The sequence below is a fragment of the Anser cygnoides genome, chromosome 27 (genome assembly GCF_040182565.1).
Source record: "Anser cygnoides isolate HZ-2024a breed goose chromosome 27, Taihu_goose_T2T_genome, whole genome shotgun sequence".
Classification (NCBI taxonomy): Eukaryota; Metazoa; Chordata; class Aves; order Anseriformes; family Anatidae; genus Anser; species Anser cygnoides.
In genome coordinates, this window is record NC_089899.1 from 2,096,200 (window position 1) to 2,122,125 (window position 25,926).

At 63.3% G+C, this 25,926-nt stretch overlaps 2 protein-coding genes across 3 annotated transcripts; one reads left to right on the plus strand and one right to left on the minus strand.

The window, feature by feature from the left end:
• Positions 1 to 55: 55 nt before the first annotated feature.
• On the plus strand, positions 56 to 6,365 carry IL12RB1 (interleukin 12 receptor subunit beta 1). The gene is given in 15 exon segments (XM_066984130.1): positions 56 to 1,562; positions 2,198 to 2,312; positions 2,450 to 2,619; positions 2,693 to 2,844; positions 3,327 to 3,372; positions 3,474 to 3,584; positions 3,668 to 3,750; positions 3,852 to 4,077; positions 4,166 to 4,336; positions 4,416 to 4,517; positions 4,613 to 4,753; positions 4,857 to 5,000; positions 5,134 to 5,233; positions 5,316 to 5,397; positions 5,498 to 6,365. Coding segments are annotated over 15 exon segments (2,124 nt in total). The 5' UTR covers positions 56 to 1,516; the 3' UTR covers positions 5,933 to 6,365.
• A 9,377-nt stretch (positions 6,366 to 15,742) lies between these two features.
• ARRDC2 (arrestin domain containing 2) lies at positions 15,743 to 25,890 on the minus strand. 2 transcript variants are annotated; one of them, XM_013195265.3, is made up of 8 exons: positions 25,360 to 25,890; positions 19,510 to 19,576; positions 19,210 to 19,357; positions 18,771 to 18,873; positions 18,227 to 18,483; positions 17,740 to 17,899; positions 17,322 to 17,473; positions 15,743 to 17,218 (listed from the first exon to the last, which is right to left on the minus strand). In XM_013195265.3, exons 1-8 carry the CDS (start codon positions 25,622 to 25,624, stop codon positions 17,165 to 17,167), a joined length of 1,206 nt encoding a protein of 401 aa, XP_013050719.1. In that variant the 5' UTR covers positions 25,625 to 25,890; the 3' UTR covers positions 15,743 to 17,164. The 2 variants fall into 2 exon arrangements, with proteins under 2 accessions (XP_013050719.1, XP_013050720.2); XM_013195266.3 differs by lacking the exon at positions 25,360 to 25,890 and adding an exon at positions 20,178 to 20,509.
• Positions 25,891 to 25,926: the final 36 nt, after the last annotated feature.

Below are 25,926 nucleotides of genomic sequence, written 5' to 3' on the forward strand. Positions count from 1 at the left end.
CGGGGCTGGCACGGCACGGCACGGCACGGCACGGCACGGGGGTGGCACAGCCCGGCTGGCTCGGTACAGCCAGGTGTGGCACGGTGTGGCCTGGCTCAGCCCGGCACTGCACGGCACGCTGTGACCCAGCCTGGCACGGCACGGTTTGGCATGGCACAGCCTGGTGTGGCTGCGGCGCGGCTTGGCCTAGTTTGGCATGGCATAGTGTGGTCCTGTTGTGTGTTGTGACGTGGTACGGCACGGCACAGCGTGGCATGGCATGGCACAGCATGGCACAGCCTGGCACAGCTTGGCACAGCATGGCACAGCACTGCACAGTGTGGCACAACATGGCACAGCACGGCACAGCTCGGCACAGCCTGGCACAGCATGGCACAGCATGGCATGGCATGGCACAGCCCGGCACAACATGGCACAGCCCGGCACAGCCTGGCACAGCCTGGCACAGCCTGGCACGGCATGGCACAGCACGGCACAGCCTGGCACAGCTTGACACGGCATGGCACAGCACTGCACAGCCTGGCACAACATGGCACAGCACTGCACAGCATGGCACAGCATGGCACAGCATGGCACAGCCTGCTATGGCATGGCACAGCACTGCACAGCATGGCACAGCCTTGCACATCATGGAACAGCACTGCACAGCGTGGCACGGCATGGCACAGCATGGCACGGCACGGCTCGCTTTGGCACAGCACGGCTCGGTGCATCCTTCCAAGAGGTCCAACGCTGCAGTGCGTGCCCGCAGCAGCAGCACAGGGCGTCCCAGCCCACCCAGCACAGGGACACTCCCGTCACTGCCGCCCTCTGTCCCCGAGCGAGGCGCACAAGGGGACGCTTTCTGCGGGGACAAGGGGGCTCTGTGCAGGGCCCGCGGTGCCACCCGGCCCCGCCGCCCTGGGGTCACGCGGCCGCGCTGCCAGCGCCCCGGTGACGCCGTGCCCTCGTGCCTCACTGGGGCTTTGTTTTGGCTGCGGGGGACAATTTGTGCTGGGGACCAAGGGGCTGTGTCCCATGGGACGTGCGGCCATCCCGCCGCCGAGCCCTGCGTGCTCCAAACACCCAAACCTGGCCTCGGAGCTCCAGGTGCAGCCAAATGCAGGCAGCGGAGGCAAAAACACAATGTGGGGTTTGGAAAAAAAATAAAAATAAGGGCCAACAAAAAGACACCAAACCAGCTCTTTTGCTTACCTTGCTCTTCTTGCTCGCGAGGCTGCGGTGCTTGGCCGGGCCCGTGGCGGGTGTGCGGGCAGCAGAGGGGGACGTTTCTGTTGCTTTCTCTTTTGTTTTTGGTAAAAGTGAGGCAGGCACTCACACCTCGCGCTGTGCTGGCAGCACGCTTGCTCTGCCTGGGAAAAGCCACTCGTAGCAGAAGAGGAAACAGCAGCCAAGGCAGCGGGGTGCTGCTGCGAGCCCGGGGGGTGCCGCTGTGCCCTGGGGGGGACCGGGAACCCCAAAAGGAAGGGGACCCGGTGAGGACGGAGCCCGAAAGCTGGGAATCCCCGAGCAGCCCATGCTGGGGTGGTTGCTGCTGGTGCTGGCGGCGCTGGCGCGGGGCGGTGAGTGCTGCTGCGGCGTGCGGAGATGAGAGATAAGTGCAGAAGACTTTCAATGAACGATTCGGGGGCGATAAAGGGGAGATAAGGCGCCTCTCGAGCAGGGCAGGGCAGGAGCTTTCATGGTTTTGGCATGGAGGGATTTAGCCCCACGCTGCCGGGCCAGGGCAAAACTCAAGGATGCCCCGATGGTGGCAGCAGGACAGGGCTCGGGAACCCCCTGCAGTGCTGCATCCCTGGGGAAATTTAGGGTGCTTTTTGGGTGGGAATCACCAGCGCGGTTGCTCCGCTCCCCCCGTCCCATTGCACAGCGTGGGGGCGGCTGCCCGCTGCCCGCATCCTTCCCAGTACTGGCGGGAGCAAAGCAGGAGCCGGCAACCCCGCTGCTGGTTAAACGGGCCGCGCGCCCTCCACGCGGGCTCGGAGCCACCTCCAGCCACATGGAGCGGCGCTGCCGGGCGCCGGGGAGCATGGTTTGGGGGGCTTCGGGGGGGTTCCCGTGCTGGTGTCAGGAGCAGGAGCACTGCAACGCCCTCGTCTCCCTCCCCGTGCCCCTCTGGCACCCAGCGGGGTCTGCGGGGTGCCGTGGAGCAGAAGCGAGCGTGAGCCCAGCCACAGCCCCTCTCCCCTGCCTGCAGGCGCTGCTGAGCCCCCCGACTTCTCCTGCTTTAAGCAATGCAGCTCCTGCGACTTCCTCTGCTCCTGGCCGCCCCGCGGCCCCGCCGGCAACACCACCTACGTCCTGGTGCTCTGGTGAGTCGGGTGCCACGTCCCCCTGGCAGCTCTGAGCAGCCCACTGGGACACGGGGACATCTGGGGACGCGGTGTGTCCCCCTTCCTGCCCCCCCCCCGCCCCGTGCACGCAGAGGGCGAGCGTTTTCCCCCCCCAGCTACGCGACGTCGCGGACGTGCCCGCGGTACGAGGCGGGCGCCGCGACGACCTACACCCTGCAGCGGCACCGCGTCTACGTCCTCACCAACACCACGGCCTGGGTGGAGGCGCGGTGGGGACCCCACCTGCACCGCAGCCCCAACCTCACCCTGTACCTCAACGAGGCCGGTAAGCGCCGCGAGGCCGGGCTGGGTGTGCCAGGATGACGGTGCCGGTCACCGCAGCCACGCTGTCCCCGCAGTGAAGCTGGATCCTCCCCCCGAAGGGATGAACTTCGCCAAGGCCAAGGGGCGCCTGCAGCTCCGGGTGCCGCGGCCGCCGTTCCGCGGCAGGGACCGAGCGCTGAGCAGGGAGGCTCGCTTCCGCGGGGTGGGCAACCACAGCTGGACGCAGGTAAAGCATCGGCGGCGAGGAGCGGGGTGGTTTTGCAGCGGTGTGAGCAGCCCTGGACGCGGCGCGGGGGCTCGGGAACGCCGTCCCCACCTGGCTGGGTACCGTTGCTCCACCGGCCTCCCGGGGACGGGATCGCGCAGCCACCCATAACAGGATCAGGGAGGGATTGGCGGGGATTACGCAGGTAAAAACCCCGGATTAGAATAAAGCCGGCTGCAGATGAAATCCTGACGCTGCTCCCGGCGAGACCTGGGTGCTTCCCCGGGGCACCCAGGCACCACCACCCCTTTTTGAGGGGCTCCGTGGGCAAAGCTGTGGGACCCCGACCAAGGGGACCCCTCCAGCTACTGCATCCGCTGCTCCCCTTTTGGTCCTCCCAGCCCCTGGAACACGATGTCCCACCACCACCGTGCCCCAGTGACAAGCCTTCCTTCATACTGGTTTCACTGGGTGGGTGCCTCCATCCTGCCTTCTCTCCGCAGGTGCTGTGCGAGACAGGGAAGAGCAAGGACAGCAAGGAGGACCCAGGTGGGTTCAGCCTGTGCCCAGTGGGTTGCTTGGCTTTTTTTGGGGGGACAAGCACGTCCCAGGAGGTGTCACCTCACCGCCACCCACCCGGTTTGCCCCAGTGACCTGCGACCTGGGGGGACACGCTGCCTTCGAGGTCCAGCTCCGGCAGAAGACGCAGCACTGGAGCAGCTACTGGAGCGACTGGAGCAAATCCATCTTCGTCCCTGAGGGTGAGAAGGGACCCCAATGTCCCTGCCCACCCTGCCATGGGCTCCCCGGGCTGGCAACCCGCCTGGTGTCGTTCCTCTTGCAGAAATCCTGGAGAGCCCAGAGCTGAGCTTCCGGCTGGGAAATCTTGGGAAAAACGGGCAGAGGCTGCTGCAGCTGAGCTGGCAGGTAGGGCAGCGTGGGCTTGCCACCCGGGACAGCCCTGCCGTCCCCTTGGGACTCCCCCTCTCCCCTTGGCACCGCCGTGGCCACCACTGTCACCACCCCAGAGAGCTCGCGAGGAGCAGGGGAACGTCACCTACACGCTGAGCACCCGCATGCCGGCGTGCCGCTGCGCCGCGCTGCCCGAGGCCGACGAGGTGGTGCTGGGACCCGAGGTGACGGCGCACAACCTCACCCTCTGCGGGGCCGAGTACGAAATCCTACTGACGGCAACCAACGCCGTCGGCACCAGCCCCACGCAGCAGCTCCACGTGCCAGCCGAGCAGCACGCAGGTACCCACGCACATGCCGTGGAAAGGACCCGGCTCCTTGGTGCCCCCCCCAGCATCCTCACCCACTGCGCCCCCAAATTTCGCCCCAGAGCTCAGCTTTAAGGACGTCAGCTCGGCCGGCGAGGCGGTGACGGTGCGATGGGAGGCGCCGAGCCGCGGCTTCGCCTACTGCTTCGAGCAGCAGCTGCTGCCGGGAGCGCCCCAGCAGGGCGTCTGCGTCCAGCAGGAGTTCCCTGCAAAGAGCTCCCACCTGGAGAGAGGCAAGTGGGCTCCCGAGACCCCCCCCCCAGATTCCCACCGGCTCTGGCCAGGCTGCCACGGGTGCCGGTTCCCCCATAGGGTCGCTGGAAGTGCCGGCGTGTTACCGGCTCGCCGTGCACGGCCGGAGCGAGGAGCAGCATTGGGCCACCTTCGCCCTGCAGCATCATTTCACCGGCAACGGTACGTACAGGAACGGGCAGCGTCGCATCCCGGTCGTGCCACAAAAGGTGTCGTTATCCTAAACAGCTGCTCCTGTCCTCCCCTGTGCCGTGCAGCCTCGCTGGCCTCCTCCATCCACATCAACGCCAGCGCCGAGGCCGCCGTCCTCCGGTGGGAACCGTCCCCCCGTGCCACCTGCCCCGGGGCGCTGGCGAGGTACCTAGTGTGCCACGCGGCTGAAGGGGACAACGTGACGTGTGAGTGGCAGTGCCCATGGCCGGCAGGGGACGCGGGGACAGAGGGAGGAGGGCGGGTGGGAAGGGGGCTGGCTGCTGCCCGCTCTCGTTTTCCTTCACCCAGACGGTGAAGCGGACGCGTCGGCCTCGCGCTACACCCTCCGAAACCTGCGGCCAGGCACAGCCTACAGGGTCGGCATCCAGGAGGTGACAGCGGGCAGCGGGGGCACCTGCAGCACGCCGTGGCACTTCCAGACCATGGCGCTGGGTAATGGCTGGGGACCTCTTCCCTCTCCCAGCCGGCAAGTGGGGATGCTCCGGTGGCCCACGTGTGGTGTTGGGGACAGCGAGGGGACGCGGGGCTGGAAGTGCCACCACCACCCAGGCACGTTTGTCCCCAGGTCCCAGGCTGGCAGCGTGGAAGTCCAACCTGAAGTACCTGGGCATCTCGCTTGGGCTCCCCGCCATCGCCGCCGTCATCTACCAGCTGAGCAAAAGGAGGTGAAGGCAGCGCCGCGGCCCCGCTGTGCCGCCTCTTTTCCCCTCTCCCCCCATTAACCCGCCACCGCCGGCATCTCCCCAGGGCCCGGCGGCTCCTCTTCCCCCCGCTGCCCAAGCCCGTGGGCAGCAGAGCCATCCAGTTCTCGGCCGGCGAAATGAGTCAGGTGAGACACAGAGTGGGATTGGCACGGGGCCGGACCCCGCACCCTGGGCACAGACCTCACCGCCGAGCCTTCCCACCCCAAACGCACCCAAAACCTTTAGGACAGGCCCTGGAAAGGCTTCGCGGAGCCCTCGGAGAAGTTCAGCCTCGCCGAGCTGCTGGTGATGGAGCCGAGCCCTGAGCAGGAGGTGGCCGACAGCACGCGGCCCCGCACGCCGCAGCCCAGCCCCAAAGAACCGGCGGAGCTGGGGCAGCCGGGCTGCAAGAGGGAGCTGCCCTTCGAGTACCGGCGGCAGGAGGTGCTGAGCCCGCTGCCGAGCCCAGCACCGGCAGAATCCGGGGAGGGTCCCACCTGCGGCACCGGGTGCTCCGGCCACTGACCGGCGGAGGAGGGCGCGGGGAGCTGGGGGCTTCCCCGGCCACTGGTTCCCCTCGCCCTGCTCATCTCCGACAAGCCAGGGACGAGGAGGGCTCGGAGCTGCTGCAGGAGCAGTCGGTGCTGTAGTGAGCGTGGGGATGGGGCAGGAGGGGGATGAGCGGGGTCCCACGGGCACCTGGGGGGATGCTGAGTGTCCACCCCGAGGCACGGCCCCACGGGCTTGTGGCACTTTCTGGGGGGGGGGGGTTCTGATTTCCAGGAGCTGCTGCTGAATACATTGACGGTGCTGCCCGCGGTGCTGTGCCTGGCAAGGCACGGCGCAGCCTGAACTGTCCCTTAGCAATAACCCTGAGGGCAAGGAACTGCAGACCCAGCTGGGGACATTTCCTCGGCCACGGGAAAGCCACTTCGGGACGCCGTTGGAGAGCGAACGCCTCGAGCCAGCCCCTGTGGGATGGGGGCACATCCAGCCCCGGCCGACCACTGGCTGTTCCAGGCCGTAAAAATTAAACAAAAACCAAACTCACGAAGCAGCAGGCCTCAGACAGCAATCCTTGTCCCACCAGGCCAGCGTAACTTGAGGATTTGGTACAGAGGCCCCGAGCAATGGGGCTAGGGGCAGGTAGGCCCCCCCCCTGCATCCTGCCGGGAGCTGGGGCTGTGCCAGCACCGTGAGCCTTATCTGGGGCAGAAACCTTCAGATGCTGCTGAAGATGGAGCGTGGTTTGTGGTTTCGTCTGCCCCGAGCGTCAGCACCGGAGGCAGCCACCAGTATCTGCTGAGGGTGCAGAAAAGAAAAAGGGGAGAAAAAAAAAAAAAAAAAGTGCGTGGGGGAGCAGCAGGGGGAAGTCTGGGGAAAGGCAGCACCCCCCCCCCCCTTCCTGCTCAGCACCGCCGCCGTGGTTTAAAACTGCTTCGCAAGGGATTTCACCGAGATCTGGTTCCTCGCTCAGAGCCGCCAGTGCCCCCGCACCCTGGGGTGCTGAGCCCAGCACCGGGGCCTTGCTCCGGGTGCATGGGGGGGGGGGGAGGTGACGGCGACACATTTGGATCTTTGTCGCATCCCCACGGTGCTCCTGGATCCCAGAGCAGCAATGGGGATGGCCAAGACCCTTCGGCTTGGTTTTGAGGCCCCCGGCGCACCCGTGACCATCGCCACCCGTGTCCGGTGCCACCGGGTCTGAGCTGCGCCCAGCACCACGAGGTGGCACCAGCCCCGCACCGCCCGCGTCCCCGCGGAGCTTCCCCGGCTCCGGGCAGAGCCAGGCCACGCTGCCCGCCGAGCAGACCGGGGGGGCCGAGAGCAGCCGCTCACCGCTGTGCCAGCCACAAATCACCCCCAAAATCACCCCCCAGCCACAAATCGGGGGATTTATTCGGCACCCACAGCAAATCTTCCGCAGCGACGCGCCGACACCTCCCCAGCCCTAACTCCTTTGTTGCATGCAGCCTCTCTCCTTCACCTCCACAACCCAAAAGGATGTAGATAAGGAGGAGGACGGGCACCCAGCAGCCTCCCAGCCCCCGAAACGCAGCCTGGGAGAGCTCATTTATTATTTAGGGCTTTTTGAGCCAGCCCCCGGTGGAACCAGCAGCGATGCTCGGGCTTGCCGCGGGTGCTGGCAGAGGAAGTATTTTGTTACGGGTGCGTAGCGCTCGGGTTGCAGCCCGGCCCCTGTTTACAGCCCGATTTTTGGGGCTGGAGCCGAGGGAAGCAGCACCGGGGTCACTCAGCTCGGGGTAAACACTCGGTCCGGCGCGGGGCCAGCGCCAGCACCAGTTAATCATTCCTGTTGCTCTTAACGGAGCCAGCAACAGGAACCGAGTTCATGGCAGGACAGCAAGTCCCCATTGCCGCTTGAAAAACACCCCAGGAAGGGGGGGGGGGGGGGACAAGAGACACCCCCATCCCCATCGTCCCCACGGGGTCACCCCACTCACAGCCCCCCGGATCCTCTGGGGACAGCCCTGTCCCCGCGGGCACAGTTCCCCCACGCACCCACAGAGCCCACGGGCGATGTGCTGGGGAAAACAAACGAGGGCTTGCCAATTAGTGCGAGCGCGTGGCTCGGGGCTCCCTAATTAGTTTAAATTGCCCAGAACTGTTTTCCAAAGGAATCTCCGGGAGCCACCTGAGGAAGCCCGCCGGAGCGGGACGGGGCCAGGTTTGGCAGCAGGGACGGGACCTCGCCCCCTCTGGCACCGCGCGCGACCCAGGAGCACCGCAGGGCATCGGGGGGCTGAGAACGGGCAACTCGGTACATGGGAGCCACAGGACTGCCCCCTGGGACAGCCGCAGGAAAAGCAGCAAAACAAAAAAAAACAAACAAACAAAAAAAAAACAGGAATGGGGAAAAAGCTCAGCCAGCACACTGGCCCCAAAGGCCCCCGAGTCGTGGTCGCTCCCCACAACGCCCGATTTGGGGTTTTCCTGCGCAGAGCGGAGCCGACGACCCCCGGCGACCCCACACGCACGTACCCAGCCACCTCCACAGCTAATTTAAGACCCGCTGCCTTTATTTTTAGAGGGGGTCAGATGATTCGGCGCTGCGGTGTCTTTCTATGTTTCCTGATACGCAGGCTATTTCTGAGCCCGGCCACACGACCGCCACGCACCCCAGTTGCTGCCCCAAAAGATAAAACCCACAAAATGTCCCACGCCCACCCCTGGGGTGCTCTTCTCATCACAAACATGGCTCCGAGACCCCCGCCTGGCCCCTCGCAGCCCCTTCTCAGGGCTGTTTCGCCCTCCCCGAGCCCCCAGCGGATGGAGGAAGAGCTCGGTGCCAGAAGAACCCGCACGCAAGTCGTAGCACGGAGCAGGATTATTCGCCGGGCAAAAAGCCACCGCTGCCGCCACCTGCACAACGCAGCCCGCTCCCGGGGGGATTAGGCGGCCGTTCAGGAGCTGCTTTCACTTAATCTCTAAGCAAACAAACCGATCCCCACTGTACGTCTTTCATCCCTTTCTGCAGAATTCGGGGGCCGCCCCTCGCCGAGGCGCCGCGCGCAGAAGCGGGGGGAAAGCAGCCGGGACCCCCCTGGCATCGCAACCCCCCCACGATGGCTCTGCAGGGGCTGATGGAGGGGCAAATCCCCCCCAAACACACAGCTCAGCTGGCGCCTCCCCTCCCCGTGAAAAGCTTTGAGGGGGTCCCCAAAAATCCCCAAGCAAGGCTGGTGCACGCCTCCCAGCCCTGCCCGCGCTGCGTCCCCGGGGGAAGGGGACACCGCAGCTGGACAGACGGCCACCACAGCAGGACACACGGCCACCGCAGCAGCAGCAGCAGCCGGGCTCGGCTTGTTTTTAAAGTCCTGGGTATTTCTGTGCCGCCGTTTCGCAACCGTCCAGTGTCACAACAACAACAACTTCAGTTTGCCTTCGCAAACAAGCCGAGCGACGCCTGCTTTTTTTCTCTCGCTCTCACGTCAGGCTGAGGTTTCTTTGTGCAACAGCTTCTCCCCGGCAAGCGTTATTTCCAGAAACAATGCCTGGGAATGGAAAATGACTTGAAGCATCCGCAAAACCAAACGTTGAAGGGTTTCTTTCCACCGAGAGGGGCTCGGAGCTGCCCCGTCCCCTGCGGGGCCACACTCAGAGCGCTGCAAAACAACAGAGCCGGGCACTGCGAGCCCCAGCGTGCAAGCTGGGAGACGCAGGGGGAAAACAGCTCGGATTCCTGGCATGGGGGAAGCGCCTGGGCGGGTGCAGGAAACATTTTCTTTCTGCAGTTTTAATGCTTTCGGGTGGCTAGGTTCAAGATCACACAGCCAAGGGGCAGCGCAGCCGCTGGCACGCCTGAAGGTTTCCAGGCTTTGGCAGCAGCCTAGCAGAAAAGCCACAGATATTTTTGACCTGAAACCTTACAATAACAATACAAGCAATCATAAAACGAGGGCGTCGGGAGCGAGGCAGCGCAGCACAGATCTCCCCAGCGTTACAGGGATTTTCTTCCTTTCCTTAAGGACACCTGGGGCCGCAGAGCCACGACCCCAGGCCCATGCCTGCTCCACACGCGTTTCCCAGCCGGGCTATCAGATTAGCTGGAAGGAAAGGACACGGCGCCCTTATCGGTGCACACATTCCCCTGTTGATTTGGCAGGGGTGGCTTCCAGAGGTTTGCAGCATAAACATATTTTGCTCACGCTGGCAGACAGGGTCGAGCTAAGGATAGCTGGCTCTGCAGGACCCGGAGGTTCCTGAAAACAAGCCCATATTTTGCAGCAAACCCTTGCCCAGGTGCACGGGGAAAGGGCTGAGCCCGGAGCAAACAACCCGCCCGGCTCCACCGGGCGCTAAACCAGCACCGAGCGCGGAAGGACCGCGAGCGATTCCCCCGCTGGGTTTGCTCTCAGGGTGCTCAGCAGCAATCTGCGAGCACTTTAACTCTCCCTGTTTTTCCACACGGGAAAGCAGAGCAAACCAGCCAGGGCCCTGCTGCTGCCATCCCCACCGGCCCCAGCCACCTCCAGCCAGCCGGGACCCCCCCGGGCAGCCCGGCCTCCCCCGGGGGCTATCGCTGCCTCCATCGCTGCACCAGGATGGCCACATTTACACAGCTGCTTATCAGGAAAATCCTTTCCCTCAGCACCTTGTAAACCCTTGCATTTAAAAGCAATTGGGTTCAGGCTCGCTAACGAGCTGGGTGAGTGCAGGGCAGGGTGCAGCACCCAAGGGCTCCCCGGGGTTTAATTGCAGGCTGCAGGTGGGCGAGCTCTGGATTGGGATTAGTCCATGGGGCTGCTCTGCCCCCAGCATGGTGCCATTCGGTTCAACCCCCCCGCTTCTCCCCATTGCCATGAGATTCCCTGCATTAGGACTCTGCATTCACCCCTAGCACATGGGATTTGCTCTCCTTGGCGTTTTGGGGTGGGCCGAATCTCATAGCACTGCTCCAGGAACTGTCAGAGCTACGATGGCTTTTGGAGGTGCTGGTGCAGGGACACTGACCGCTGCACCCTCAGGTCCCTCCTAGGGCTGCACCAGCACAAGAGGCAGATTATTTCTGCCGCACCCCCCCCCACAGTGAAACAGAAAATGTGCGAGCTGTTCCCAGCCGGTGCAAGGCTTCCTTCCCATTCCAGCCCCTGCAGGGCACGCGGGGCTGGGGACAGAAATGGCACACGGGGCATGGGCCAGGGGCCAGGGGCTCCCCTGGCAGCAGTGGGGATGGGATGTGAGGTCTGCCCCCACCCCGGGGATCCATCCCCCCTTCCAGGCCAGGCTCTAAAGTCCAAGCTCTGGAGCGGCACAGGCACCGGGGGTGGTTTTGTTTGCTTGGGAAGCACCAGCCTCCCGCGGGGCGAAGGGCAGCAAAACAAGGGAGGGAGCTGCGGCCCCGCGGCCGAGGTGCCAGGGGACGGGGATCAGCGCGGTGACAGCCCCACGGTCCTCGCCCCAAGGACGGCCGCATCCCCACCAGCACCCGCATGGCGTTGGATCCAGCATATCCCTCAGCCCTGGTTGTCCTTTGATTTTTATTGGAAAGAGCTAAAAAAAACTGCAAATGCCACGCAAGTGAGGTTTTAGCTGCGGGGAGACACGGAAGGGGACAGCAACGGGGATGGGCACCGCGCACCGGCTGGGGCTTTCCGCACGAATTGCAAAGCAGCGCCTGGGAGTGCCGGCAAACACAGCGCCAGGAGCAAAGTCCCCGCGTGCCACATCCCTGGCATGGGCACACGCAAGGCACGGCCCCGCATCCATCCCCAGCCGGGCCAGCGCCATCCCCGCGTGCGCCCTGTTTGTGTGCCAACAGGCCACGTGCCGCCGTCAGATGACTCCGGGGGGTTTTGTTGTTGTTGTTGTTTTTCTGAAGTCGGGTGTTTGCCGGGAAAAGCCAAAATATTTGTCCCCGCATTCGTCCTGCACAAAGGGCTTGGGGATGCCATGTGGGGACCAGGGTTTGGTGGGGAACGAGGGGATCTGGGTCAGAGAAGGGGGTCTCCGCTGCCACCCTTCCACCCCCACCGCACCCCGGCTGCCTGGCTCCAGTCCCGCGGCCCCTCGCGCCCCGCTGTTTATCCATAGACATGTTTGTGAGCAGCACCCGGCCGCTTCCTCGCTCCAAAACAATTGGACAAAAGTCAAAAGCCATAAAAATTTTCCATTGTCCGAGGAAGGGAGCAGTAAACAAGCGAGGGGCTGGTGAGGACGTCAAGCGAGGGGGTCGGCGGCGGGGTTGTTTTCCACCGAGTGAACAACGCGGCGCTTTGCTGAAGGGCTTCCGAGCAGCTGGTGCCGTCAGCAGCCCCACAGCAAACCCAGCCCTGGCAGCCACCGCGTGCCCGGGGCTGCCGGGGTGTCCGTGCCGGTGAGCGCCACGACGGCCGCACGTGCCCAATGCTCACAGAGCGCTGGCCAGGGATGGGACACGCAGCACGTGCAACACATCCATAGGGCTGCTCTGGATCTTGTTTTTTTTGCAAAATCCAGCCCTCGATTTCTCCAAAGCTTTCCCCTGCCCCTGGGGAGCGAGCCCTCGAAAGGCCCCTGAAGGCAGCAGGGGGGCACGGATGGTGCTGGCTTTAAGGATTGCTTTCTGAGGGAACGGAGCCGCCGTGCCGGGGCGCAGCCGGGGTCCTGTGCCATCCCAACGGCTGCTCCGGGAAGGAGCTGAGATTCCTGTCAAACCGGCAGGGAAAGCCCCGGCGCAGGGCAGGGATGAGCGGGACTTTGCCTGCGGTTTCCGTGGGCGGGAGCGGCTCCTGCAGCACGCGGGCTGACTCAGCGGGCGTAGGGCGGCCGCGCTCCTGCCCCGGCTGTGCGTGGGGTGAGCGCAGGCACGCTGGGGGGCACAGATGCCTCCCGGGGTCCCCGTGCCTCCTCCGCATGAAGGGAATCCCTGCGGTGTAGGGTTGTGCCGTTTGCAGTGCTAGATCGGAGCAAAACCAAAGCAAGGTCTGGTGCTGCTCGGGACCGAGCACGTTCCCAATGTGCCAGCACAGTGAGAGTCCCATAGCTTGGGGACAAGCAGGTCCCCAAGCTCCCGAGCACCCATCGGTGCCGACTCCCTGCTCCCCGGGGTGCGAGCAGTGCGAGCCCAGCGTTATCCCAACTGCAAGGATGCTGAACGTGGGCAGCGGGGTGACGACCCCATCCCAGGCGGGGGGACGGAGGGGTTCATCCCCGTCGGAGCCAAATCCAGGCTGCCTTTATCATCGCCGCCATCACCCGACGAGCAGGCGGCCCCCGCGGGACGCAGCCCCCGGCGCAGGGCCGGGCTGCAGCTGGGAGGCGGCGAAGGCAGCGCTTGTTTTCCCGGAGCTGGATGCGTGCCCGAGCCGGGAGGCAGCAGCCGCGCAGCTAATCCCCAGCCCTCGCAAGGCCGCGCCGGCGCCGGCACATTCTGTCCCTGCCAGCGCCGGGGCCGGCCGCGAGCTTCGCGTGTCACCTCCCTGCAGCACGGCCGTGCCGACCCCCCCGGTGCTGACCCTCCGCTGGAGGACAACAGCCTCCAGGCGAGGCTGTGGCTGAGCATCCTCCAGCTGGACCCCCCCTGGGATGGGTCGCTCATTTTGGGGGGGGGGTCCGGCCGTGGGGATGGGGGGGAGCTGAGGAGGAAGGAGCAGCACCGTGGTGTGCTGCAGAGAGGGGCTGCAGGGGGACGAGCTGCGCTGTGCTGCTGCCTCCAGGGTTCATTGATGGGCTAACTGCCCTGCATCTACACCGGGGGGGGGGGGGGGGGGGTGTCCTGTGCTCTCCAAGGCCATGAGCTGTGCCGGGGGGGGTCCCAGCACCCTGCAGGACTGGGAGCTGCAGCACCCAAGCCCTCCCCTGCACCCATGGGTGGCCCGGCCGCAGCATCCTTTGCTGTGCAGTCAGAAAGGAGCATGCCCGTGGCCACGCATGGATCCTGCTCCCCTCTTGCCCAACACCGTGCCGCCCAGGGCCGAGGGGTCCTGCAAACGTTTGGGGCTGAGGGGAAAAAAGGTAAAACAGCCACCAGCAGCACAGCGGGACCGGCGTCCTGCTGCACCTCGCGAGGACCGGGTTTCGCCGGGTGGTCGGCGAAGCATTTTCCAACGCTCGGGGCCAAGAACTATAAATACTCCCGGCACTGTAATTGCATAACGCGCCTGCTGCCCGCGAGCTGGCCTCTGCTGCGACCGGCGCCGGGGCTGCCCCTGCTCTGCAGCCCCCTGGGCCCTGACAAACCCAACCGGAGAGGCCCCGGGCTGCTTGAGATGGACTTTGGAGCAGGGGAAGACAAACAGAGCAGGGTTGGAGAGCGGCAGCAGCGGGGGCGAGGGTTGTGAAAGCCCTGCCCAGGGGTCCGTGCCTCGCCCCAGCGCCACATATCCCGACGGGGTATTTTTAGCCCCTCGGGGACTGGAGAGCGCGGCGCTTTGCTGGCAGCGGCCCCAAGCGGCCCGGCCCCCCCTTGGCTGTGCTACTGTCCAGCCATGCCATGGCTTTACAAGAAACCCTGGAGGCATTTGCAAGAATTAGTGCTGGAAAAATCCCTCCCACGTGGGGGCTGGGAGCGGTGCCCACCAGCATTGGGTTTCCCAGCCCGACACATCCCCACGGCTGCCCCCGCAGCCTTCCCATAAGGGCGCAGCAGGCAGGATGCGACCGTGGTGCTCGGCAGCCCTTCCTTCCCCCTCCACGGGAATAAAAATCCCCTTGTGCAGCCAGGGCGGATGATCGGGGTCTGGTCAGCAGCTCTGGGGGTTCTGCCCCAGGGAGTGCTCATCCCTGCTGCCAGCAGGGAGGCGTCTGCTGGTGTAGAAAGGCTCCCTTGTGCCGTGCCGTGGCAGGGCAGAGCGTGGCTGCGTGCCGGCCCCGGGTGGGCAGATCACAGGGTTTTCCCTTCAGAGGCTTCTCTGTGTTCAGGAGGGTGCAGCGCTGTGGTTTGTGCCCGCTTTGATCCCACCAACGTGCCCCGGCACGGCTGAACCGCGGGGACGCGCGGCATCGGCCGCCTCTGCGCCGAATCGGGGCGCGCGTCTCCGCAAAGGGGGATGCGAACACATTCACTGCGAGGCGGCTTAATCCTCTTCCGAGGAAGATTACTCAGAGCAGCCGGGGATGCCAAATAAAATCAGATCCGAATAAAGGTTGCGTGAGCACAGCGCTCTCACAGGCGAACAGCGCTTGTGCGGGCGCGAGGTCCCCACGTGGACGCGTTATCGCGCCAGCCCGCTGCGGGAGCACGTGCTGCAGCACGGCCGCCGCAGGGATCAGCTCAGAAAAAACAAACAAAAAAACAAAGCAACAACAAAAAAAGGGGAAAATCGCAGTCTGGTGGCAATATTTTTAAACCGCACAGCTGGCGGAAGACATAGCTGACCCGAGCCCTGTTTTGCATGCTGTAAAATCTGCTGTGCTCAGCAGAGATGTGGAGCACAGAAATGCCAGGACAAACACACAAAAAATGAGCTTGGTGCAAAGGGAGCAGGTGAAGGAGCCGCTCGCAGCCCTTGTGGGAGCTGGCACGTCCCAGCTGGAGCCGAGCGGGCCCCACGGGATGGAGGACAAACACTGCCCCCCCGACAGAAATAGCAGCAAACACAAAAACACAACCGGAGCGCTCGCGGCCCTAAGGCGGTGGTGGAAGAGGCTGCGTGGAGGCACGGAGCAGAGCATGGCTCCGTGACACTTCACCCTTCTCCCCCGGGTCTCAGCAGACCGCCAGGACCTGGCTTTGCTGCCTGGCCTCGGGCTGTGCTGCACCAACACCGACCACAAGAGCCGGGGAGCGTTTCAGCACCAGCCCTGGGGCTGGGACAGGCTGCGAGCCCCTAACCGGTGCCGGAGGGCAGCGCTGACCGCCTGACCCAGTTAATACCGGTAGTGGGGTGGATCTGGGCACCCACAGGGCGATGTGGTGAGGGTCAGAGCACTCCCACTTGTCTGCAACATCCCCCAGCTGCCACGGGAGCCGGGGGAGCACAGGCAGAGCGGGTCCAGCAGGAACAGCACAACAGAGAAACATCCACCATGTAAGAGCCAAGCAACAGCTGGGTGTAAAGAATTTATTTCAAACAAAAATCCCCCAACTGAAGTCGTACAAAAAGAACAATATCAGAGACAAGAGTGGTCATTATAAAAGTGTTCACAGATACAAAAAGTCCTCTGAGCAATCCCCAGTGAGCCGAGCGCGGTCCCAGCACAGAGGCTGACGCACGCCCAGCTTTGGTTCTGCATGGGAAGCGAGCGGCTCCATGGGCGCTCGTCAGGATTGTCTCAGAGAGGGAATGCAAAGGTCCCCAGCCCCCAAACCCTGCCCAGGTTGTGCCAGAGGGTGTGGGGTCAGCCCCAGCACGCACACTGCAGCACCCGGCTCGTCGGCTCCCACACCAGCAGCACTCACCCTGGGAGCACAAATTGCTGCTGTGCCTCCCTCACCGTGCCGGGGCTGCCGGCCCCTCTGCAGGCACAGGATCAGGCCCCTCCTGAGCAGGTCTCCTGGCCCTGGAGGGCTCGTTTCAGCTCCACATCTCCCATCAGCTTTTGTGGCTGCTGCCAGCCTCGGAGCAGACTTCTTTCTGGTTTCCTTGGCCACCACGGAGCCCAGCAAGATCCACCCTCCGTGGTGGCACCGCAGGTGAGGGGCTGGTTTTCAGCCCCAGCCTGGGGGGAGGTAGCAGCACACGGTGCACGTTTGAGGCCAGCACGCAGGAACCGGCTTTCACATTCTTGGTAAATGGCACCAAAATGCCACCGCACATCTCTGCTGCTTTGGAAACAAATTCGTCCCCCCAGTCCTCTGCCCTGACAATAATCCACGGAAGTCTTTACATTTTTGGCCAGGCTGTTAAGGCAGCTCAAACCATTCCCCCTGCAGGCATCACCAGGCTTGTGGCAACATTTCTCAGCAGTGGACAAAGGCTCTGCTTCATCTGGCCAGAAAAAGGCCCGTTACTTTCTTAGGACACTGCAGTCCTGGTGAGCTACTGCAAGAGAAGGGCTGCACCCGCACCACCACGGGAAGAACTCAGCACAAGATTATAAAATATTCTCTAGTAATCCTGAAAAATACCTCCAAGCTCCTGTTTTCCGTGACAGGAGTTGCCAGAGCACAGCCACAGCAGACAAGGTGAGAGCAATCTTGGCTCGTGCCAGATGCCCCGTCTGAACCCCAAAATGCTGGGGTGGTGATTAACCCTCCACATCCCGCCTAACTGCTCACACCGCAGGGTTTCACGTGCTCTCCTACCACGCACGAGTCCACACCACCAGCCAGCCCTGCAGCTCGGTGTCAGCCCGTGGGACGGTCACGGCAGGAGCACGGAGGGCAGCGATCACAGACGGGGTCTCAGCGCTGCAGCTCTGGTCGCTCAGCCACCGCTCGGGCGCCGTTCCCAGACCGAAGGGCTGCGAGGGTGCAAGCTTTCAACCCGACGGGTTGTCACGCTGTCAGTCACATCCGAGGCACTTCTCTCAGCAGGTCATGCAGCGTGGGCGGATATTGTCTGACGGTGGGTTTGGATCAATCTGCAAAGCCGAATTTAGAGTCAAGAACCCCGGCAGCAGTCACATCCCTCCCATCTCCCTCCAGCCCCCAAGCCCAGGTCCGCAGAGCTGGGGGATTTGTTACCTCCGAATACAGCGGAGGTGGTCGGAAGCGAAACTCCTGGATGTAGGCGAAGAAGGGCCCTTCCAGGACACCGCCGAGTTCGCTGCGGCACGGCGGAGCCAGGCTCTGCTCAGCCTCTGGGCTGGACACGACTGATGAATATTCAGGGGGAGCTGAAGGGAGGAAAAAAAGAACAAAAAGGCATCAGGGACTAGAACATGCAGGTAAAATGGCAGGTAAAATTCAGAATCACTATTTCCCAAAGCCTCCCAGTTCTTGGTAAATGGCACCAGTTCAGAGGGAACCCACAATTGAAAAATTAAGTAAAAAATGCAAAAGCTAGTCCTGGAGCAAGGGGCAAGGCTGAGAACTTGCTCTGCCCCTCTCTATCCCAGGCAGAGGTTTGCAGCACCCAGGCAGATCCCAGGGAGACGCTCACCCTCCGGCTGCTCCGGGATGGTGCTCAGCCAGTCCAGGTTGATGCTGTACTGGCTGCTGACGCTGGACGTGCGGCTCCCGAATGGATGCAGCGGGATTGTTCCGATGACAAGCGGCAGTTCGAGGAGCAGCTTGGACGTCCCAGGAATATCCACACAAACCTGCAGAGACAGGAGACAAGAGGGAAACTTAGCTGTTGGTGTTTTCCCAATCCAGAGGGGCGGATCTTTCTTCCCCAGAGCGCCAGCTCAAGCTGGCCAGAAGGGAATTCTTGTGTTGGGATGCAAAGGGAGATCTCCAGAACAAGCCCTCATCCCCTGCATGCCGTGGGAAGGTGCACGGGGGGAACCCGAGACCTCACACAAATCACCAGCCCCAAAATGCTCTGCAGCAGCCCAAAGTGGGCACGATGAGCACAGCTCTGGTGAGACGGGGAGCACAACCAAGAGCTGAACCTTCTACACTGGTCCCCACACCAGGTCCCTCACCTTCAGGGAATATTCCACCTGGATGATGCGGCACTGGAGGATGGATGGCCCCACCGGTGGGATCTTCAGCGCCCGCCCGTGCCACACTTCCCGCTTCCCTGCTGCGATGGAGTCACCGACGATGCTGGTCACCACCGACTTCTTCTGCTTCTTGGTGCCCCGAGCAATGAAGGTCTGAGTCTGGATGATGGCCGCCTTGGGCACCACCGCCCGGCTCGTGCAGTTGTCGATCTCAGCAAAGATAGGGATGACCTCACCTGCCAAAAGAGACGTGCATGTTGGAGGAGGGGAGATGGAGCCCAGTCCTGCCTGAGGAATTCCTGCACAGGATCACCAAGGGCTCGTCCTGCTGTCTGGCACAAGGCTCCGTCTAGAAGGAGCGTGTCCCGAGGAGGCCGCTCGCATCAGGTGCGCACCCTAACGGTCTCTGATTTTGTGCCAGCAGGCGAGAGCCCAGCTCGCGGTGACCCCAAATCCTCTCCCACCAAGGTTTACCCCAGGCCCTGCAGAAGTCCAAGGGCACCAGCACGGTGGGGGTGCTCACCTGGGGTGTAGCCTTTTCGGTCTATCTTGGCAGTCACAGAAACCTGGCCACGATTGCAGTACCAGGCACGAGCAAGTTTCTCCTTAGCACCTGCCTGCGGAGCCTGGAAAAAAGGGCCATATTTAAGCTATTTAGAAAGAAACGATGAAAGACAAAGCGAACACCTCCCTGGCGCTGACAGCCTGCTGGGAAGCATCAACAAGTTCCTAGGAATCTTATGCAAGATGCTTTCGCAATGCATTTAAGTTCCCAAAAAACAAGAGGCACAGATGACCTCCGTGCTCCTCGGGGCCCAGCCCAGGTAGTGCTGGAGGGCACAAGTCACGGGGGACAAACATTCCCTCCGGACATCAGGCCCGTGACACGTTTGACAAGCTCACTTTAGGCACTGGCCACGTTTTAGATGCTGCAGCCCCCAGGCGGAGCAGGGGGAGCTCACCAGAAGCGCAGGCGTGTTGATGTCGATGGGTTCGATCACGGTGAACTCCTTCTTCACCTTCTTCACCGTCGACCAGGGTCTGTGCAGTTTGGCTTTCACCCAGTAGCGCACGCTGCCGTGCTTTCCCTCGAAGGAGGTAGCCAGGGTCCTGTGTGGTGCACCAGCAGTGAGCAATTCAGGGGGGGCTCTGCCGAAAGGTTTGGCTCCAAGGTGCCCTGTCCACCCTCCCCAGGACCCGTGTCATGCCCTGGGTAGCTCCTCTTCCCCTTTACATTAAGGCAACAAAAAACACAAACTTACTCCGGGAGCTGGAAAGTGAAGGGGAACTCGTGCCTTCCTGCCTGCAGGACGGTGACTTCACCATTGTCTGTGGGCAAAACAGATTGAAGACGATTATCTCGCATCTGCAGGACTTCCTCCCCGAGCAAATCTGTGGCGGAGCAGCACAGGCAGGGAAGGAGCAGCACGACAGTGCTGGAATATTTCTGCCGGGGTTAAACTGCAGCAGCAGCAACAACAACACAGCTGTGACCCGCGGCCAGGCACGTCCCACGGGCACCGGGCTCTGCTCTCCGCACGCCCCTGTGCGTGCAGTGCCTCGGGGAACCGGGGTGGGCTCTGCTTCACCCTGTGGCTGCCCAGCACCGCAGCTCGGTCACTTGGAGCTAAGGAGGGTGACCGAGCACCCTGTGCCCTGCAGGGCTGCACCCACCGCGCTCGGTGGGGCTGGCTGGGACCCCCGGGGCTGCAGAGCCTGCAGCTCCCCAAGGCTGCTTCTCCAGAAGGGATGGGATTAGAGAAGGGGGGGACACCAAGCAGGGTGCCCCCGGCTCCCCAAGAGCCGGGCTGCAACCCTAACCCTAATCCTAACCCTAAGCACAACCCTAACCCTAATCCTAACCCTAACCCTGGAGCCCCCGGCCCCAACTCCTCCCCCTCGCAGCTCGCCCCCCGGCTCCCCGCGGTACCTGGCGGGGCCAGCAGCGTGTCTCGGTGGCTGAGGAACTCCACCTGGTCGCTGTAACTCTGCGTGTAGGCGGTGCTGGAGCCGGCGCTGCGGGACTCGGTCCAGTGGACGCGGGCGGCGCCGCCCGCCCGCAGCCGGAGCGCCCCGAGCCTCGCCGCCGCCGCCAGCTCCAGCAGCACCCGGCCGGCCACCGCCTGCCCGGGGCTGAAAGCGGCCGGAGCCCCCCGCTCCGCGCCCTCCAGCACGATCGCGAAACGTTTGAGGCGGTCGAAAAGCATGGCGAGATGGCGGCTCCCGGCCCCGGCCCCGCCGCCGCCCCGGCCCCGCTTCTTAAGCGCCCGGCGCGCCCGGGGGCGGCCCCGACGGGGCGGGACGGGGCGGCCCCGGAGGGTGCCGCAAAACAAGGAGGAGGCGGCGGGGGGCGGCCTCCTCCTCCTCCCCCCCCCCAGGAGGCAGGATGGGGCTCCCCAGGGCTCGGCACCTCGGAGGTTGCGGTGCTGGGGGTGGCCGAGGGGTGGCCGAGGGGTGGCGGGGCTTCGGCTGGTGGCGGGGATGGGGTGGGGTGGGGTGGGGAGGGGGCAGGACGGGGTGGGATGGGGCAGGAGGGGTCGGGGATGGGGTGGGGAGGGGGCAGGATGGGGTAGGGATGGGGTAGGATGGGGCAGGATGAAGCAGGGATGGGGCAGGATAGGGCGGGATGGGGCAGGATGAGGAAGAGAGAGAGCAGGATGAAGCAGGGATGGGGTAGGGATGGGGCAGGACGAAGCAGGGATGGGGTAGGATGGGGTGGGATGGGGCAGGGTGGGGTGGGGATAGAGCAGAATGGGGTGGGATGGGGCAGGATGAAGAAGAGAGAGAGCACGATGAAGCAGGGACGGCGCAGAATGGGGCAGGATGGGTTGGGGATGGGGCAGGATGGGGAAGGGATAGGGCAGGATGAAGCAAAGATGGGGCCGGGATGGGTTGGGGATGGGGCAGGGACAGGGCAGGATGAAGCAGGGATGGGGCAAGATGGGGCAGGATGGGTTCAGGATAGGGCAGGATCAGGAAAGGATAGAGCAGGATGAAGCAGGGATGGGGCAGGATGGAGCAGGATGGGTTGGGGATGGGGCAGGACGAGGAAGGGATGGGGCAGGATGAAACAGGGACGGGGCAGGATGCGGTGAGGACGGGGCCGGGGGCTGAGCCGCCAGCCCCGCAGGGACCACGCAGAAGACACGTGTGTAAGAGCGGCGTTTGCCCCCCGTACATCAGCCCCTCTCTGCTGCGGTGCTGCTGTCCCCGCGTGAGGAAGGCTTCTGGCTCCCACCACGGCCATGCCCCTGACCCTGCACACCCCAGACTCTGCGTTCTCAGGCTCGCAGCCAGCGGCCATGGCCGGGGGATTTCTCACCCCGCTCGATAAGCGCGCCTCGGAGCGGCAGCGCCTTTCCGTCCCGTTCCCGCAGGCGGGAGCTGAGCGCCGCGCCGCACACAGATACACGCACGTCTTTCCCAAGAGCCATTCCCAGGGGTCAGAACAGGCTGCAACTGGATCTCGGCTCCTCGCACGGCAGGGCCGGGCCAACTGGCGATGAAGGGAAAGCCGGTCTGGGACATCGCTTCGCTTATTTCTAAGAAATGAAGTACTGGCTCCCATTCAGCTTGTGCAATTACACAGTGAGCAATGCATCTTCCCCGCGCCTTTTAACCAGGGAAGCGCTGGTTCTCTACCAGCTCGGGCTGGGGTTCGCGTGGTGCTGCTCCAAAACCCAGCGACAAATTATACCTGCGTGGGCAGCGCAGGGGTCTCGCTCCGTCAGCAGCATCTGCTGCTGCTGGTGCTCGGTGGGGGTAAAAGCGTGAAGCTGTTGGTTCTTAGCACGGACACCACCATTAGCAGCACCCAGAGATGTTGTAAAAGGGGGGAGTGAGGCAGAAAGCGGCCCATGCCCCCTCCAAAAGGGTTAATGCAGCCTTAGAAGCTTCCACTTTAAACATGATTGTCACATTTGCGAAGCAGCAGAGCTCTCCACCCCGGGCACGGGCTGGGGATAAGACAAAACAGGCAGGCATTAAAATGTTACTCAGCATTTGGCTGCAAAAGCCTTGAGGATTTCAGAGTTGCTCCCAGCCGTGTTGGGCAAGTCCCGCTGTGCTGAACTGGGTTGATCTCAGCCCCTGAAAATGAGCTGGGCTGGAGCCTCGCAACGCTTCAGCTGCCTCCAAAGGCAGACTGGAATTGTCTGCCTCCCCCGCGAGGGAAGGGGACCGCGTTTTGTTTTACGTACGTGACCGTTTGCTGCCACGAGCAAATATGAATCATAGCAAACACTGCAAGGGCAGCCCGACAGCAACGGGAAAGAAGGAAGGAAGGCACGTCACGGCAGGAGTTCAGCGGTGACGGCAGCCCTGGGAAGGCGCCCGCTGTCCTCGCCTCGATGCACGGTGGCACTGGAGGTCGTGTGGGCCTTCGGGGGGGGGTCTTGGAGCTGCGGTGGGGCTGAGGCAGCTCCGTCCTGTGCTTTGCACATCCCCGCTGCAGCCCGTCAGCGCGCAGCCCCCAGCCCGTGACTCAGCCGTCGCCCACGGGATGCGAATCTCCGCAAACCTCCCTCCCGTGCCGCACCTACCGCCGCTCGCCTCCGCCGCGCGCGAGGCTGCGAAGCCCCGCTCCGACCTGCCCGGGACCCACGGCACCGGGGGTGGGGGCGGTGGCGGGGGGGGTCTCTCCTCTCCCCAAGGACCTCCGGCTGCGGGGCCCAGGGCCGCAACCGGCTCCCAGGGCTTTCCGTGCCCACAACCGGCTAAAAGCCGGCCGGGCTCCACGCGGGAGCCATCTCCAACTCGTCAGCCCCACCTAGAGTCTGGCCAGGCCGAAACCAGCCCCAGCAGGAGCTGGCAGCGGCTCCCCAAGAGCTTCTCCTTCCCCTGCTCGCCCTGGGGACCCTGCTGCTGCTCGCCGACGGCTCTGGAGCCATGCAAGGCTCTGCCAAGCAGCCGGGGTGCGGCAGGGTCAGCAGCTCTACCTGAGCCGACACGCAGGACCTCGCACAAGCGGCACGCTCCCAGCGTGAGGAACGAGCCCCGTCCCTGCTGGATTCATGAGCGTTGCGTGCGTGCCAAGACCAAGGCGGCCGCCCCGCTGTGGAACGGGAGCCTGGCGTGCTCTTAGCCCACGTGCCTTACCTCTCCTGAGGTCTCCCTAAATGACGGGGCTCCTAGAGGCTGGCCTCACGCTGGGGCAGGAGCCTGCACCCCTGGGCAGCGCTGTGGGACCCTCGGGCGGACAGGATCAGCGCATGGAAAGCACCGGTGTTTCCCAGGCCCCTCTCACATCACCTCATGAAGAAGCGGCCGGGGCCTTGGCTTTGCCCATTAACCCCCTGTCTTTTCCTCTCTTTCTGTCCCCTGTTTACACAATATACATTTAATGGCCCTGAAACGCAGTCCGAACATCCTTCTTCCACCCTTTCTCACGTCTCGAAGCACAGCACCCCCGTGCCAGCCCTCACCACCCTGCTAGGAAACTGCAGATAAAGTCACAGCTGAGTGGAGAGCGGAGCGGAGGGCGCTTATCTCCGCCTGGCTTCCCTCCTCTGCACTGCCTTGTTACCATGACAAAACCTGCATTTTTTAAACACCACGCAGACACAGTTGATCTCATCGAGAAGCAACAAGGGAGCAGTCACAGGGCCTGCAGATGATGGCACGTTTTCACCAGCCTCTCGCTAGCCGACCCCAGGAACGTCCTCGCGCTGCCACCGGTGACCGGGGGGGGGACAGAGCAGGAACCCAGCGGGATCCACAGGAAGGGATTTTGGCCGCAGAGCAGCCAAAAAGCCTCCTTAAAGCACTCCTGTGATCACAGGCCCGTGCCCCTCTCACAAAGGAGAGAAGGAATCACTGTGTGGACACAGATGATAAAATCACAGCCCGCAAGTTCTGGCGAGGCTCCCTGCTCCCCACGGAGCCCACTTAAACTCTCCCCACGCAGTAGGCGAGGGCCAGAAGCCATTAGCTCCGAGCTCCAGGAGCGCAGGGTGCTGGCAAGGCCAAGCAGCTCCTGTAATTCCTCCAGCCCTTGGCTAAGCGCCCTCCTCCAGCCGGCTCCGGGGGCTTGTGTAATACACAGTCCTAGCAGCAGAATGCAAACACGCTCGCGGCAGCTCGTGACTGCTCTACAGACATTCACTGCAGGGATAATGGGGAATAAAACTCACCCTATACCCTTACAGCTAACGCAGCCACCATCCAAACAGTGTGATGACCACTCAGGATCTTCTCCACTGGAGTTCGGGGCGCGGGCTTCTCCCACATCCTTAAGTGTCATCAGGCCGCTTAACACACTTGCAGCTGCCAAGGGGCCATCCTTAGGCACAGCACAGAAGAGCCGCTGCCAAAAAGACAGAAACTCTGGAGTAATGCAGGTGTTTGGAGCAGGTGGCAAGGTACAGTCGTCCAGAAAAAGAGAATATGGCCCTACAGTGCAGTCTAGGGACAAAAACACCTCCAGAGCAGCAGCTGCCATCACTCCTGCAAGCTCTGCGTTTGCCAGCTGGGCCCTTGGCCGCCAGCAAAACTCCATGCCCTCAGTACGTAGTATTAGGCACCCTAATACACCAAGCAGGACGGGCAATAAGATGGCATCGGAAAGGGGCGGAGGGGAAGCACAGAGCCACGGCTGTAATGATATCACTGTGGGGGAGGATAAAAGACAAGCACTTTCATAAGGCAGAGTTAACGAGCGGATGGACAGCTGCGATGTCCCGTATCCCTTGGCTCTGGATCATTTCATCCCAACCAGGCAAATAATTCAAGTGGCTTGTCCTCATGCAGTAGATCCAAGCAACATGCCAGCTGGGCATGTGGTTCCAGCATCAGAAAACTGGAAACAAATATTTACTGAACTACTAAGTGCTCTTTCCACACTTGTGAACAGACACTTCTATTTGCACTTCCCTGTGCAAACAGAACAAAAGCCACAACCCTTTCATGCTCACCAGCCCCGAGTTTGCAGGCGACCTCCCAGAAACCAGCAGCAAAGAAACCCTTGGCAGAGGCCGAGAGGGATGCTGCTGCTTGCAGGTGGCACCAACCTTCACGAGGAGGGTGGAGACCTGCCCAGAGAGGGTGCCTGCAGCCCATGGAGGTCCCAACCCAACACCCCGTAGCACACAGCCACCCTCGAGCCCCAGCCTTACCGGGGATGAGCTGGCAGCGGCGGTACAGGAAGGTCTGGAAGGCTGTGTAATCGTGGTAGACGGTGTTGAGCCCCACGCTGTGGCTCTCCAGCCAGTGCACGGAAGCGCGCCCGCGAGCGCACACCTCCAGCGCCCGTAGCCGCAGCGCGCCGCGCAGCTCCAGCCGCACGCGGCCGTGCAGCAGCTCCCCGCTGCCGTAGGCACCCCACACTCGCCCGTCCTCCAGCTCCACCGCCAAGCTCCGCACACGCCTGAGGGGCTGCATCGCTGCTGCCCCTGATTATCCGGGCAGTTCTGGGAGGCAGGCTGGTCCCCACTTTGGGCAAGCGGGACAGGCACCTGTGCGGCCCTCCAGGGAAAGGAAGAAAGAGCAAAGGCTGCCCCGAAATCCTTATTTATCCCTGCCCCTAAGCGGCCCGGCCCTCCAGGCCTAGCTCTCCCAAGGTTGGACTGAGACCCCGTTACATGGTGACGCTTTAGTGCTGACCCCGTGCGTGAGGCTGGTGCAGCGCCGAGGAGGGGGCCGTGGAGGCGAGTGACGCGTTTTTAAGCCGAAGGAGAAATAAC

Excerpts from the sequence above, each read along its gene's own strand:
- ARRDC2 (XM_013195266.3), bottom strand. The coding sequence starts at position 20,454 with ATGCTTTTCGACCGCCTCAAACGTTTCGCGATCGTGCTGGAGGGCGCG. Across the intron at positions 18,484-18,770 it reads CCGAAAAGGCTACACCCCAG|GTGAGGTCATCCCTATCTTT; the intron begins GTGAGCACCCCC and ends CTCTTTTGGCAG. Across the intron at positions 17,900-18,226 it reads AGGTGGAATATTCCCTGAAG|GTTTGTGTGGATATTCCTGG; the intron begins GTGAGGGACCTG and ends CTGTCTCTGCAG.